Source organism: Cebus imitator, unplaced genomic scaffold (assembly GCF_001604975.1).
Source record: "Cebus imitator isolate Cc_AM_T3 unplaced genomic scaffold, Cebus_imitator-1.0 Scaffold173, whole genome shotgun sequence".
Taxonomy (NCBI): Eukaryota; Metazoa; Chordata; class Mammalia; order Primates; family Cebidae; genus Cebus; species Cebus imitator.
The window spans coordinates 4,063,398-4,080,404 of record NW_016107488.1 but is presented as its reverse complement, the minus strand read 5'-3'; the positions used below and the strand labels follow the sequence as shown (position 1 = coordinate 4,080,404).

At 35.7% G+C, this 17,007-nt stretch overlaps 1 protein-coding gene and 1 pseudogene across 2 annotated transcripts in view; both read left to right on the top strand.

The window, feature by feature from the left end:
* The window catches only part of SLC30A9 (solute carrier family 30 member 9), a 108,209-nt gene that overhangs the window by 29,626 nt on the left and 61,576 nt on the right, over positions 1 to 17,007 (top strand). For both annotated transcript variants that reach the window (XM_017544912.2, XM_017544913.2), the window contains 4 exons: positions 4,848 to 4,907; positions 7,135 to 7,234; positions 9,379 to 9,471; positions 9,834 to 9,916. In XM_017544912.2, coding sequence (XP_017400401.1) covers positions 4,848 to 4,907; positions 7,135 to 7,234; positions 9,379 to 9,471; positions 9,834 to 9,916 — 336 coding nt within the window. The remainder of the gene's footprint in view (positions 1 to 4,847; positions 4,908 to 7,134; positions 7,235 to 9,378; positions 9,472 to 9,833; positions 9,917 to 17,007) is intronic.
* Positions 13,050 to 16,399, top strand: LOC108315548 (annotated as a pseudogene).

The following is a 17,007-nucleotide window of genomic DNA, read 5'->3' as shown; positions in this document are numbered from 1 at the left end:
GTATTTTGTACGGAGAACCGCGGCTCCGGGGCGCCGACAAAGCAGCTGCGCGGGGCAAAGCCGCGCTGGCCGAAACAGCCGCGCTGGCGACCGTGGAGCACCTCTGCCCGGGAATTTCCTAGTCTGTGGGCAATAAAAACACGGCATCCACTCACCCTCTGCGCTTTCACTGGGAGCTGCAATCCTGAGCTGTTCCTAAACGGCCATCTTGGATCTACCCCCAGATGAATGCCATTTAAAAAAAAATTATTTTCTAAAATTTTGAGAGGTACATAGTAGGTGTATATATGGAGCACATGAGATGTTTTGATATAGACATGCAGTGTGAAATAAGCACTTTGATTTACAAGCAATCCAATTACATTCTGTAAGTAATGTATGATATAATTTTAAAATGTATAATGTAATTTTAAAATATACAATTAAGTTATTACTAACTATAGTCAACCTATTGTGCTATCAAATAGTAGGTCTTATGCTATTGTTTTTGTACATATTACTCATCGTCATTTCCCAAAAAATGAGTGTCATTTTGCTAATCACATTAAAAAACAAACAAAAAAACTATTAAAGCATGTACTCCTACAAGATGCAGAAGAAACCCAGAGTTATAGAAGTGATGAGATATTTAAGAGACAATGAAGAACAAATGGATAAAGTGTCCTGGTAAAACTACTGATAATAAAACAGTAAGTTTTCTTTTAATATTAAATGCTAAAATTATAATCAAGAGTAGTAGTATGAGGCCAGGCTCAGTGGCTCAGACCTGTACTCCCAGTACTTTGAGAAGCCAGTGGGGGAGGATCACTTGAGCCCAGGAGTTTGAGACCAGTCTGGGCAACATAGTGAGACTTCATCTCTACAAAAAATTTTAAAAATTAGCTGGGTGTGACAGTGTGCACCTCTGGTCCCAGCTACTGGAGAAGCTAAGGTAGGATCACTGAGCCCAGGAGTTGGAGGTGGCAGTGAGCTATGATCTTGCCACTGCACTACAGCCTGGGTGACATAGCAAGATCCTGACTCTTAAAGAAATAATAGTATGATGGACGACATTTAGATCACTATGAAATTCTAGAATAACATTTATTTTTCCTCTTTCTCTTTCCTGGTTATTATTCCAAGTCACCCCCCACCCACCTTTGCTTTCTGGGCAACAAGAAAAAAACTGTGGAGGAATTATATTACTTGACTTCAGATTACACTACAGAGCTTTTTTAACCTAAACAGCGTAGGTTTAGGTTACTAAACCTAAATCCTTTACAGCCAGTGCTCGACTTACGACCACGATTGGTTCCGACAGACTGGTCGTAACACGATTTGGTCGTAAGTTGAGTAGGCTATGTCCATGCGGAGATGGTAGTGCTGCCAGAAGCTGGTCTGCACTGTTGTACGCCCAGCTGGGCAACGTTTGTGCTGCCAGACGTGGCGCATTTGTGGCTAGCGATTGTGGTCGTAAAGTCGAATGGTCGTAAGTTGCGTAGGCCGTAAGTCGATCAATACCTGTATATTGTTTTACTGGCATAAAAACAGACACATAGACCAATGGAACAGAATACAGAGCCCAGAAGTGAATCCATAGATCTACAGTAAGCTCATTTTCGACAGTTGTGCCAAAAACATACATTGGGGAAAGGACTGTCTATTCAATAAATGGTGCTGGGGAAAACTGCTTGTCCATATGCAGAAACATGAAACTAGACCCCTTCTCTTGCCACATTAAAAAAATGAAACCAAAATGGATTAAAGACTGAAATCTACGACCTCAAATAATGAAACTACTTAAAAAAAGCATTGGAGAAACTCTCGAGGACATTGGGCTGGGCAAAGATTTCTTGAGTTAGACCACACAAGCCCAGGCCACCAGACAAAAATGGGCAAATGGGATCACATCATGTTAAAAGGCTTCTGCACAGCAAAGGAAACAGTGAACAAAATGAAGAGACAACCCGCAAAATGAGAGAAAATACTTACAAACTATCAATCTGACCAGAATACATAAGTAACTTAAATAACTCTGTGGGAAAAAAATCTAATAATCTGATTAAAATGTGGGCAAAAGATCTCAACAGAGAGTTTCAAAAGAAGACATGCAAGTAGCAAATAGGTATATGAAAAAGTGCTCAACATCATTCATCAGAAAAATGCAAATCAAAACTATAATGAGATATATCTCACTCCAGTTCAAAGGGCATTTATCCAAAAGACAGGCAATAACAAATGCTAGTGAGGATGTGGAGAAAAGGGAACCCTTCTACACTGTTGGCGGGAATGTAAATTAGTACAGCTACTGTGAAGAACAATTTAGAGGCTCCTCAAAAAACCAAAAACAGAACTACCAGCAATCCCACTGCTAGGTATATTCTCAAAAGGAAGTCAGCCATACAACAAAAATTATCTGGGTGTGGTGGCATGCGCCTGTAGTCCCAGCTACTCAGGAAGCTGAGGCAGGAGAATTGCTTAAACCTGGGAGGCAGAGGTTGCAGTGAGCCGAGATTGTACCACTGTACTCCAGCCTGGTGACAGAGCGAGACTCTGTCTCAAAAAAAAAAAAAGAAAGAAAGAAAGAAAATCGGTGTATCAAGTATTGGTAATCCAGTATCTACATCTTTTTCTCCCTTAGAAAAATACACAAAAACCTACACATAAAATTAAATATTATTCTAAACATAAGCAATACAGGAAAGTGGTTAAGAGTATAGAGTAAAAACAGTTAAACAAAATGACTGGGTCTCCATGTTTAAAATACTAGCTATGTGACTGGGAGAATTTGCAAAACCTTTTATGCCTCAGTTTCCTCATAATAAAGAAAAACTGGCTCTGTGACTTTTGGGGGAAGTTATAATCTCTGTGCTTCAGTTTCCTCGTAAGATGAAGATAATAGTATTTTCCTCAGAACAATTTTGTGACAGTTAACTAATTTGTAAAGTGCATAGGACAGTACGTGGCACATGTTAAATGCTTAGTAGATGTAGCCATTCTTCATAAACTCTGAAATGTTATTGAATGAGGATATAAATATAATGGAAAATGTTTTAAGGATGAGATTTTTATGACATTTGATACATTCAAAAGAATATTATATGTGTAAGTTAAAAAACATAATAGAATCAAACTTTGGAATTTACTACTCAAGCTAAGAACTTCACTGTCTTGATGATATCCTCACATCTCCATTTGTCCTATGTATCCATGTGATTTAAAAAAAGGAAATAGCTTTATACATGTGTGTATAGCCTGATTGTTTACTTTTGCTTGTATGGAAACTTTGTTGTGATAGCTTATTGTATGTATTCTTTTGTGATTTACTTTTTTCATTAAATTTAGTTGCTAAGATTTATCCTATTGATTGGCGTGTGTCTAGTTCATTAATTTTCTTGGAGATAATTATAGCACATACTGTTCAGGGACATTGTGTGAGTTAAACGAGTTGATACATGCTTAGAGTAGTGCTTAGAACACAGTAAAAGCTCAAAGAAAGTTGGCCATTATGTTTGTTATTATTCATTGCTGTATGAAATGTTGTATGAATATGATGTGGTTTATCTATTCTCTTGCTAATGGGCATTTGGATTGTTTCCAGTTTATAACAACAGAACAGAGTGCTGCTCTGAACACTCATGTACCTCTGTCCTTGTGCCCTTGTGCAAGAGTTTCTTGAAGCCAAATATATTGACATAGAAGAATTGCTGGGTCATAAATTATGCTTGTGTTCAACTATGGTAGATAATGCCAACTTGTTTACCAAGGTATTGTGCCTGTTTATATTTCCACCAGCAGTGTATGCATTTTTGTTGTCCCATATCCTTGCCAACATTAGGTATTGTCATATTTTCCTTTTTCTTGATCTGATGGTTATAAAATAGCATCTTGTAATTTCATTTGGATTCTATTAAAAATGTGGCAGTCATTTTTTCAAATGTTTATTGGTTATTTGTATATCCTTTTCTGTGCAAGTTTGTTCTTCCTGTTTTTTTCTAATGGAGTGTCATTTTCTTGATCTCGAGGACTTATTTAAATATTCTTGATTACCTGTGCTGATTCTATTTGTTGGAAATATCTTCTCTCAGTTTGAGGCCTTTCTTTTTTCTCTCTTTTTTATGGAATTCTTTGATGAACAGTTTTTCTGAGTTTAATTTAGCAGAAATTTATTCAGTTTTTTTTATACTGTTTATATCTTGTTTAAGAAATCTTTCTGTACCATACAAGTATTCTATATTGTCTACATAAAAGTATTCCGTATTGTCTATTGTGAGGCATGTAAATACCTTAACATTTAATTAATTAATCTACCTGTAATTGTTTTTTCTTTATGGTGGAAGGTAGATTCAAATATTCTTTTATTTGATGTTTTTTTTGACAGGTGGAGGGTTGTACAATTGTCCCAGTTCCACTTAGTAATCATTCTTTATTAATGATTGGTATCTCTGGTACAATTTTAAATGGAAAAACTATGCATTCTTTGTTCCTTAATTTAAAGGAATGTATTTAGATGTTCGCCATTAAAGACAGTGTTTGTTATAGGATTGTTTTACCCTTTAAAGAAATTTCTTTTTGTTCTAATCTTCTAAAAGGGTTTGAGATTTGCATGGATGTTGAATTGTATAAATACTTTTTCTTTAGCTTCTGAAATGATTCTGTAGTCTCTCTTCTTTAATCTGTTAAAGAGATAAATAGCTTTTGTATAATGTTTAACTACTCTTACGTTCTTAAGATGAATCCAAACATGGTCTCTAGGATATATTGTCTTTTTTACGTGTTGCTGTAGTAAGTTGGCTAATATTAATTAAGTTTATAGATTTGTATGAAAGCAATTGTTTAATGTAAACTTCCTGTAATAAACTTTACAGCAGAAGATATAGGCGCAGAACTCAAAGCTCCACTTAAGCCAGACCCTCTCCAAGTAAGAGGTAAATATATTTAACATTGGTTTATGTAGAGCTCTTTATATTATTCTAAGAGTATAATTTATATTTACTTTTATTTAAATAGATTGACCATAAGGATTTATTCTTTTATGTATAAACTAATTTTCTATTAAAATTTATTTTGCATTTTTGTCACAAATTATTTCAAAAGCCGAAAGAAAGGAATAATGGCAAATAAGAATCATCAATTGCATTATCATTTTTAGACGAGTAATGCAATTAAAGAACAAGAGGCCAACACCTTTCAGCTACTGCTTGTTTAAATCCAGGTAGAGTTTGGCCGTTGTTGTTTGACTTTCTTTTCCAGGAGAAGCTGAAGGAATTCCTGTTTGTAGCTCTCTTCTGTATAGCAGGCTGTGGCTCCCATCTCCAAAGCAGCTGTTTCATGGAGGCAGCAAATCTGTGATTAAGAGCAGTGTGGCTTTGGCATCAGACAAAAACTGGGTTGAAATTGTGGTTCCACTGCTTACTAGCTGGCTGACCTTGGGCAATTTACTTGACTTCCCTGAGACTTAGTTTTCTCCCCTTTAACATGATGCTGAAAATGAGACCACTTTTTTAGGGTAACTTTGATTAACACTTGATAGACAGTCAATTAATAATAATGTTGTTATAGTAGCCATCATTACCATCCTCATTGTCATCATTAGTAACATGGGCCAGGATTTTTCTGCTATTTGGAAGAAATTTTGTAAAACTAATACATATGTTTTTTAAAGTAATGTTTTTAAAGAGAGATGTAATTCTTTCTGCTCCAGAGGAACTCTTCTGGATTTTGAGTTTTAGTATTTTGGGAGTAAGGCAGTTTAGAGGCCTGAAACTCATGCAAAAAGAAATCTGAATTTCTTTATATAGTTTTTTCAGATAAGGTTTTAATTTTTATATTGAGCTTTATTTTTGAAATATTCTTACTAAGTAATATTTGTGCATTTGGTGTAAGTATAATATGTTATTTTAGGAATCTTAGGTTGAATTTGCTCTTTCAACTTGGAAGTAGAACAGAAAATTGTGAAATAATAAATATGAGAATGGAACATGAAGTGAATAGGTGACAGTTTGAAACAGAACATGAGTTTGTTATTTTGCTCTTGCTCTTCATATATTTGCTTAAGTTATTGTTCTCTATCATATGACCAAAATTCTCACCTTATACTGATTTATTAATATAGATCAATGTTCTGTAATTTTTAACTTACGGACTATAATTGATTTCAAATTGGTATCGGTATTGGTGTCACTGGCTTTTTTATGAGCAGTTTGATACTTGACAGTAGAAAAACAGTTTATTACAAGGCAATATTTAAGCTGTAATTTGTAATGTATTTTTTTGTAATTTTTAACTGATGAAATTATTCCTTCAGTTTTATTACATTATGTGAAATAGTCTAGTGACTTTAAACTTTTTTGACTGCAACCCACATAAGAAATACTAATTAGCAACCTAGTATGCATATAGATAGATTAGTATATGTAACTGAAAAAAAGGTTTTCACACACTTATTCTTAATTATATGTAGTAGTCTTTGATTACTTTCTATTTCTACTTTGTATGAAATGCTGATTTCACCTCACAGTTTGAAAAACCTTGAACTACTCTAATTTTTTTTTGCACAGAGTCTGACTTTGTAGCACAGGCTGGAGTGCAGTGGCATGATCTCCCTCATTGCAACCTCACTTGAACCTCTGCCTCTCAGGTTCAAGTGATTCTCATGCCTCAGCCTCCAGAGAAGCTGGGACCCACCACCACACCTGGCCAATTTTTGTATTTTTTTAGTAGAGACGGGTTTTACCATGTTGGCCAGGCTAGTCTTGAACTCCTGACCTCAAGTGATCCACCTGCCTCGACCTTCCATACTCTGTAATTTTTTATCAAAACGTCAGTTCATTTTCATTTAGATTATAAGCAATTTAAATTGTATTAATTTGATTTAGACAGACCATTAATACCTATTCAAGGTGTTAATTAGAAGAAGGTTGACATTTTAGCATCCGTTATAGATGAGCTGTGGAGACAAAAGCTAGATGGTTACAAATGCAATTTCATCCTATTCTGCACTTGGATAATTTTTTTTTCTGATGTTATTCAGTGAAAAAGATCAGTTTTCTATGAAATTCATTAGTGAAGCCTCTTAAGTATCAGCCTATATTCATCTTCACATGTGACTTTCAATGTGCATATTTATTATGTTTTCCTATGTTTTTGGTTTAGTTAAAGCAGTCCTTAAGAAAAGGGAGTATGGATCAAAGTACACTCAGAATAATTTCATCACTGGAGTCAGAGCAATAAATGAGTTCTGCCTTAAATCCAGGTAATTAAAAAAATATATGTAGCAGTATGTCGTATCTAATTTACATAACTATTCCTTTCTTAGAGTATATTACCTGCTACCATCCGTATGTTGAAAATTTTCTACAGGCTCATTAAAATGAAGAATATTCCATCAAAAATGTTAAAAATTGTTAGCTAACTAAACTGAATCCTGCCCTAGTATTAGCACTTCTAGTCTTTTTTAGTTTCTTAAACCTGCAAAGTGAAGTTCTTCAAAACCTCTCCATCACACAAGAATCTTAGGAGTTAAATTGTTAAGTCATTGGTATGTGACAGAATTTTCAAGAAGATTATTTGCATATTTGTATGTTTGACTTTTTTGTTTTTTTGGCCAGCAGAGTTGAATACTTAATTTAGTGAGTTACATTTATGTTCATGTTCCCAAATGTAGTTTCTTTTGAGTATAAATTATTTTTACTACTTTCCAATATCTGTTATTATTAATTTTCTCATATTTATAGAGATTTATTGAAATTATATTAGTCACAGATTTAAACTTTTCTCCCTCCTTTGAGTGCCAGTTAGAGAAATCAGATAATCTATCTTTTTTTCACTCTTTCTCATTGTCCCAGTCTCTTTGGTATATATCAAGAAATAGATATTCCTACAGTTTTAACTTTTATAACTATTAAATCAACAACCAATTATAATATTGATTTAGTTCTCACAAAAACTTTGTGAATTAAGTGGATTAGGCATTGTTGTCTCCACTTTAATAGGCCAGGATGAACATAATACCAGATGTTAGTGATTGACCAGCTCATTTACATGAGTCAGTGACAAGGAGAACTAGAATATATATCTTTTGAAAGCTGATCCATACATTTTTGCTAACATGTGATGGCTACTGATTTTTTAAAATCTAGGTTTAATTTCTAGAACTTGATAACATTCCATAGCCACCAACTCAACTTTTAATTTAAAGGTTGTTTCATTGCTTTTACAAAATTTCCATAGGAAGATTCATGATTAAATATAGAATGACTATTTAGCAGTGACTTGATGAATATGCAAGTCTTTCAGAATTTACGAGAAAGGAAAACAAATAGCATGTAATTGACATATACTCTTTATGATTTGATACCTTTGAATGGATATTATCACTTAGTATTAATCTACAGATAAACAAATAATGACTGTAAATTTTTAACTTAAAGTCTTAAGTAGAGGGATGATATATATATATATTTTTTTTTTGGTTGTTTTTTTGAGACAGGGTCTCACTCTATTGTCCAGGCTGGAGTATAGTACACAATCATGGCTCACTGCAGCCTCTATCTCCCTAGGCTCCAGTGATTCTCCCACCTCAGCTTCCTGAGTAGCTGGGACTACGGCTGTATACCACCACGCCTGGCTAATTTTTATATTTTTTGTAGAGATGGGGTTTTGCCATGTTGCACAGAACAGTCTCGAACTCTTGACCTCAAGTGATTCACCCACCTTGGCCTCCCACAGTGCTGGAATTACAGATGCGAGACACCACACCTTGCCTATTTTTCACTTTTTTTTTTTTAAGATGGAGTCTCACTTTGTCTCCCAGGCTGAAGTACAGTGGTACGATCTTGGCTCACTGCAATGTCTGCCTCTTGGGTTCAAGTGATTCTCCTTCCTCAGCCTCCTGAGTAGGTGAGACTATAGGCGTACACCACCACACCCGGCTAATTTTTGCATTTTTTTAGTAGAGACGGGTTTTCACCATGTTGACCAGGGAGTTTTGAACTCCTGACCTCGGGTGATCCACCCACTTCGGCCTCTCAGAGTGCTGGGATTACAGGTGTGAGCCACTGTGCATTACCTGACTTTTCACTTTGTTTCCCCGTACATTAGAGATGGCAATGGTGTGCCCATAGCAAATAAAATACAAGCACTGGTGAGGGAATTGAATCTCTACATATTATATTGTGGTGTCTACACTGAACATCAAGAGTAATTTTTTTTCACTGTCTCTAGAATATATTTGTATCCAAAATGTGATCTTAAACTGATCTTTAAAAGTCATTCAGGTCTATATTCCTCTAAGATGGGGATCAATGTTGTTGTTTTTCTCTGCCCTTAGTAATCCTTTTTAAGTATATAAACTGTGTGTACCTTGTCTGAATAAATTCAACATGTTTCTTTCTCTAGTGATCTAGAACAACTTCGAAAAATCAGACGACGAAGTCCCCATGAAGATACTGAGTCTTTTACTGTATACTTGAGATCGGATGTAGAGGCAAAGTAAGAATGTAGTTCTTTCAGAATAAAAGTGCAAGCCAAAATTTGGATTAATAAAAATACATTTTAGACAGATTCAGAATTTTTTAAATGACTTTTTAAAACAATATTTTTGTATCTGCAAATTTTTATATCTGTGAGTTACTAATATGTATTCATTAAGTAAATATATGTCATAATGTTTAAAAAAAAATTGCCGTTGAATTTTTGAGATTTAATTTGGAAAAGTTCCTTAAGTCTTTTATGTTTCTCTGAAAGTACCTTATGTTTTGTTGTAAGATTCTCATTAGAGAATTTCGATGTAAATGTGATGTCAATAAAGTCATTACAGTTGTTCATTGTGGTGACCATGTTTGTATGCACAGATCTTTGGAAGTTTGGGGAAGCCTGGAAGCTCTTGCCAGAGAGAAAAAATTGCGCAAGGAAGCAGAAATAGAATACAGAGAAAGTAAGTATATTCAATTTAAAGTGAAGTTAATTGAAAAGTAACTTGTAGGTAAGAACTGTGCCTGTAAGAACTCTCTAGTGCTAGCATACCTGTTCACCTAGGCTCTGTTGCTTCCAGCAAATACTGGTTTCCGCTTTGGTATTCAATTATTTTACAAAAACAGGAACTGTGTTTTTCTCTTGTATAGCTTTTTGAAGATGTTGAGAGGAAGATAAGCTACAGTTTATCATTTTTATAAGACATATAGCTATCAAAACTTATTATCTGATTTCAAGATTTTATGTGTTATAAAAATAGTAGAATAGGAAGTAATTGCTGTATTAGTCTGCTTTCACAGGGCAATAAAGATACTACCCAAAACTGGGTAGTTTATAAACAAAGGAGGTTTAATGACTCACAGTTTCTCATGGCTGGAAAGGCCTCAGGAAACGTACAACATGGTGGAAGGGGAAGCAGGCACATCTCACATGGTAGCGGGCAAGAAACAGCATGTATGTTGGTGGAACTTTAAAACACTTATAAAACTATCAGATCTCAAGGACTCACTATTACGAGAACAGTGTGGAGGAGATCATCCCCATGATCCAGTCACCTCCCACCAGGTCCTGTCCTTGACACGTGGGGATTCTGGCTATTATAATTCAAGATGAGATTTGGGTGGGGACACAGAGCCAAATCATATCAATTGCTTTTTTACAGAAAGATCTATTAACTCTACCGCTTTAATTAATTCAGTAGATATTTATCCAATAACTGCTATGAACAAGAAGATGTACTTGGTGTTTGAAATTTATATGCAGGTAAGACTCTTAGGAGCCAGGTGTGGTGGCACATCCTTGTAATCCCAGCTACTGGCCTGTAATCCCAGCTACTCAGTAGATTGAGGTGGGAGGATCACTTGAGCCCAGGAGTTTGAGACGAGCCTGGGCAACATAGACATAAGTGAGATGATATCCGTACGCATTGTTGTGCATCTTGTTCTTTATAAATGGTAGTGTAATCAATCATAACCATTTTCCATATCTACATATAGAAATCTACCTCATTCTTTTTCACAGTTGCTTAGTACTCCATTGTATGAATGTAGCAAGATATGTGTTCTTCAGTTTTTCACTATTACAAAGAATACATCAATAAATATTCTTATTTTTTTAACGTGAGATAATTGTGAATATTTACACAGGATTGAGTGTTAATAGCATAATTTTAGGATCAAATGGCCTAGGCATTTAAAAATTTGATAGATCCTAGAGAATTACTCTCTAAAGGAAATACGGTACCAATTTACATTTACAATCACAGTGTATGAGGGTTACTATTTTTTCATACCCTTGCCCATGCTGATATTAACAAGATTTTAACTTTTTTGTGTATTTGAAGGGCAAAGATGGTGCCTTGTTTAATTTAGAATATCTCTGACTACTACTGAAGTTGATTATCTTCTACTATGTATATTGGTTTTTCTTAGTTCTTCTGTAATAAGTTTTATATCTTTTGTTGACTTTTCTATTAGATTGTGGGTTTTTAAAAATTGATTTAAGTACGTTTTTGGTGGATTTTAACCAAAATCTAGCCAAGTTAGTTTTATATGTTCTAATATTTTCTAACTGTCTATCTTGAAATTTGGTTTCCCCTCTTTTTAGTAGGGAAATTTCAAATATATTCAGAAGTGCAGAGAAAAGTATAATAACGTATTAATGCCTGTCATCTGGCTTTACATTTACCAACACATGGCCAACCTTGTTTAATGTATATTCCTCTCACTAACCCTCACTCTACTGGATTACTTTGAAGCCAGGGCCAGATATTATATCATTTTATTTATAAATATTCTAGCATGTATTAAAAGGTCAGGGTGTTGTTTTAGTCAGTTCAGGTGATGATGATGGTTGAACTGTTTTAGAAAAGTTAACTATCCATTGCCTGTAGTAAGCCGTCAGTCTTAATAATCCTCTGATTTGCCCTTTGGTTGACGTTCTAGGATGTTCTCGAATAGCTTTAATTCTGACAAAGGAAGTGATTGACCTTCTGTTGATGATTCCTTTTCTTGACAAACTTGAAAATGGTGTATGTCTCTTTTCAGCTAATCTAGTCAGGAGGAATAAGGAGTATATTTGAAATTCTTGTGGCCTGGAATATATAATATTAAATCATTTAGATGTTGAATAAGTGTAGTTTTCCTTGTGAAATCCAAGTTCTTTAAATCATTGGTTTGGCATCTTTGAAAGTTTAAAGGAGACAGTGAATCCTAAGGATTTTTGGCCTCAGCAAAAGTTGTTGATTATCTTTTTTTTTTAAAAAAAAAAAGAGATGGGGTCTCACTATGGTACCCAGGCTGGAATACAGTGGCTATTCTCAGGTGCATTTATAGCCTTGAACTCCTGGGCTCAAGTTATTCTCCTGCCTTGGCTTCCTAAGTAGTTGGGACTACAGGTGTGTGCCACCGTGCCTAGCTGACTATCTTTATCCACAGATATGCTAAAGAGAGCTGCACTTAAATTAACAGGAGAAAAGTATTTACTTTCAGTGGAAGAAATACATACTGGGGACAGATAGTCCTGGAAATTTTGATATACTATTCAGTTAATGGTTTCCATTGAGTTTCTTTATAGGTAATACAGGTGCTGATACAGGATATAATCAAATATTTTAACAGGGCATATTCCATTGGGGAATTAGATATTGCCAGTGCAGTTTTATAGTTCTTTTACCCTTGGGGCACTTACATATGGTAACGTGTCAGGATTAAAGTAGAGATTGGTGTGCTAGTATATATGAAAAATGTATACATACTTTTTCTTGATAATCAGGCTTACTTTATTTTTATCTGTTAAATGACTAACAGATTTTATTGAGCATCCTGACATTCCTCAGAAGAGAATCATTATCGCAATTCTCTTTTTTGGTTTAGTGGAACTCCCAGCACTTTGGGAGGCTGAGGCGGGTGGATCACGAGGTCAGGAGTTTGAGACCAGCCTGACCAACATGGTGAAACCCCATCTCTACTAATGCAAAAAAATTAGGTGGGTATAGTGACTCGCACATGTAATCTCAGCTACTTAGGAGGCTGAGATAGGAGAATTGCTTGAACCCAGCAGGTGAAAGTTGCAGTAAGCTGAGATAGCATCACTGCACTCCAGCCTGGGTGACAGAGCAAGACTCTGTCTCAAAAAGAAAAAAAAAAAAAAAGAAACCAGAACATTTTCTTTCTTAATGTAGATATTTCTCATCAATGACTCTGATTTTTATTAGTATTAGAAAGGGGCTATACTTGCTTAGGGTTTTAGAAGTTAATAAATTTTGCCTTGTATGACTGTTGAAAGCCCTAAGTTTATTCCTTTTTTTTTTTTTTTTCATCTTCTCTTTTGGTTTCTTGACAGTACACTGCAATTTAGGTTTTCCAACTGAACTAACTGCCAGATTAAAGTTCCTTTTAATCTTTCTTATCATCCTATTTTTAATTTAAGGCCCTTTAACCAAAGAAAGCATAAAGGGTCCCTTGGCATTTTACATCAGGATCAGTGTCCATCTATTGTATATTTCTAGCAAGGCTAATTCTAAAATTACCTATTAATTCTGTGAGTTTTTTTGTTTATACTTTTGGATTTTAGTGTAATCAACTTTAATAGAGGTTGGCTTTTTGGATAGCTTACAACAGCCTATGTCCCTGGCTCTTATTAAATACCTTTTGCTGGTGTTGTGGAATCTGTCTTCAGTAGTCAGAGTTGGCAAACTGTGGCCTGTGGAACAAATCTAGTCACTGCCTGTTTTTTGTATAGTTTATAAGCCAAGAGTGGTTTTAATATTTTTAATGGCTGACAAAAAAGCAAAAGAATAACCACATTTTGTGACACATGAAAATGAAGTGAAATTTAAATTTCAGAGTCCACAATAAAATTTTATTGTAACGTAGCCATGATCTTTTATTTACATACTGTCTATGGCTCCCTTTGCACTACCAACAGCAGAGTTGAGTAGCTCCAGCAGAGTCCATGTGTGATGCTCCTGCCACTTTGCACTGCTGCTCAGTATACTACAAGTTGCAGTAACAGTTATAATTCAACAGTGTTTCAAAAGTCATAGGTGTCCCTTGTACATGACCTTTTATTTTTTTAGTATGAGTGCATACCTATCTGGTCAGTAAGAAGAGTAGACATATAATGTTGTGCTTTTAAGTCACAATTGAGCATGGATTATTTTGTTATTGAATTAGATGGCAAAGCACGGTGTGTACTATGCAGTGACACCATAGCTGAGTTAAAAGAATATGTTGACATTACCAGATTAATCAATCATCACAGTATTCCTAACTCATAGGAGCGTAACAATCAGAAAAACTAGAAAATTTAAAATAGGCTATATCATAGCAGAATGTATTCACAAAAATAGAAAATGAAGATGAGGCTGTAACCAAAGTTGTGGTTTCCCTGTGGCTCGATTATTAGGCAAGCAAAGAAAGTAGCTTTTCTAATGGTGAGTAAATTAAGTCCTGTTTAATTTGAGTGGCTGAAAAACTGTATCCAGGACTGGTAGTCTTTAGACAGGACTAGTTGCTTCAAGAGTTGAGGACACTGGAGACAGACAACATCAGTAGTCAATTAAAAAGCAAGGCAAATGATTTTGAATGATACCCTTTGGCTCTTGATAAATTGACCCATGTACCAATACTGTTTGAGGAGTGAGTGCTGAGTTTGAAGAAACTGAAGAATTATCCTTTATGAATAGTCTGTATGGAACAACTACAGGCAGGAATATTTTCAAAGAAGATGTGAAAATACTAATTCAGAAAACCCAATGTGGAATCTGCTAAGATGTCTTACAGATGATGGTGTTAAAAATATGTGTGGAGCAGAAAAAGCCTTAGTTGGACAAATTTATAAAGCTTGTGAAAACATAAGATGTTTAGAGCCTTTTCATCAGTAGATATTCTGCAGAAAATACTTGTCAAGAGTAGGTACTTTATGGAAAATACTTAAATCTCTTGTTTGCTTTTGAACCAGTAGTATGGTAGTATCACTTTTGAACTTGTGGACTTAACCACAGAAAGAAATAGAAGCTGATTATCCTGACTTGTCCTTCTACACTGGATTTCAATGGTTTAGCAGTTTTACTGCAATTTTTTGAGCTCAGGATTGAAAAATTCAAAATTGAAATTTTTATGAATAAGAAGCATACCCATCAACCACTATTATTTAAACACTGAATGGCTTAGAAAATTAGCTTTTGCTGTAGACCTTATGTTTCTTAATGCATTCAGTGTAAAATCACAAGGGAAAACAGTGCTTAAATACAAAGCTTACTCTGCTGTAAAGTCATGTCAACAGTAGATTAATTGTTTGAATTAAAGTAATGTCAGTCAGCTTTATGTACTTCCCATGCTGTTAAAAGTTGACCAGAAGCACTCTGAGATCCGCAGCAGCAGCAGCAGTGTGTCCTGTCTGCAGAGAGCCTGGCCAGAGACAAGCAGCAACGCCTCATAGGATGCCAGGGTGTGCCCCACAGCCACCCACCCTCTGGACTCTGGCAGCTGTTGACCTGCTGTCGCCATGGCCCACGGGAAAGCCAAGGAGGAGAGCAGTTGGAAGAAATTCATCTGAAACTCAGAGAAGGAGTTTTTGTGCAGGACTGGTGGCAGTTGGTTTAAGATCCTTCTATTCTACATAATATTTTATGGCTGCCTGGCTGGCCTCTTCATTAGAATCATCCAAGTGATACTGCTCACCATCAGTGAACTTAAGCCCACAAATCAGGACCGAGTGACCCCAGTAGGATTAACAGATTTGTCAGATCCAGAGGACTGAAATTGCTTTTCATCCTAGTAATCCCAAGATCTATGAGGCATATGTGCTAAACATTGGTTCCTGGAAAAGTACAAAGATTCAGCCCTGAAGGATGGCATGATTTAACCTTGTGACAATTTGTCCGGTGTACCCAAAGAATGAGGAGACTAATCATGAATGAAGAGAGTGAAAGGTTTGCAAATTCAAGCTTGAGTGACTGGGAAATAGCTTTGTATTAAATGATGAAACTTACGGCTACAAAGAGGGCAAACCATGCATTATTATACAGCTCAAATGAGTTCTAGGCTTCAAACCTAAGCCTCCCAAGAATGAGTCCTTGAAGACTTACCCAGTGATGAAGTATAACTCATATGTCTTTCGTGTTCAGTGCACTGGCAAGCAAGATAAAGATAAGGATAAAGATGGAAATGTGGAGTATTTTGGACTGGGCAACTACCCTGGTTTTCCTCTGCAGTGTTATTCCTACTGTGACAAACTCCTGCAGCCCAAATACCTGTAGCCCCTGCTGGCTGTACAGTTTACCAACCCTACCATGGACACTGAAATTCACATAGAATGTAAAGTGTGTGGTAAGAACATCGGGTACAGTGAGAAAGATGGTTTTCAGGGATGCTTTGATATAAAAATTGAAGTTAAGAGCTGATCACAAGCACAAATCTTTCCCACTAGCCATTGAATAAGTTTTAAAAAAGATATGAAAACCTACTAGTCTTAAACAGACTTTCATACATATGAGACCTACACTGAAAGCATAATTTATATGCTTTACACTAGCTTTCTGCATTTAATATGTTAAAAGGTAATTGATGTACACTAAAGTATAGTAATAGCAACCAAATATTCTACTATAAATGACAAAAGAAAAATTGAGCCTTGGGACGTGCTCATTTTTACTGTAAATTATGATTCCATAACTGACTTGTAGTAGCAGTGTTTCTGGCCCCTAAGTGTTGCCTATTGTTTATTTTATTTAATGTACATGTATTTTGTTTTGGTTTGTTTTCCCATTTATTTATTTTATTGCATTTTAGGTTTTGGGGTACATGTGAAGAACATGCAAGATTGTTGCATTGTGGCAGTGTGATTTACTGCCTTCCTCCCCATCACCTACATCTGGCATCTCTCGCCTTGCTATCTCTCCCCAGCTCCCCACCCCCCACCGTCCCTCCCCTATTTCCCCCCAACTGACCCCAGTGTGGAGTGCTCCTCTCCCTGTGTCCATGTGTTCTCACTGTTCAACACCCGCCTATGAGTGAGAACATGCGGTGTTTGATCTTCCGCTCCTCTGTC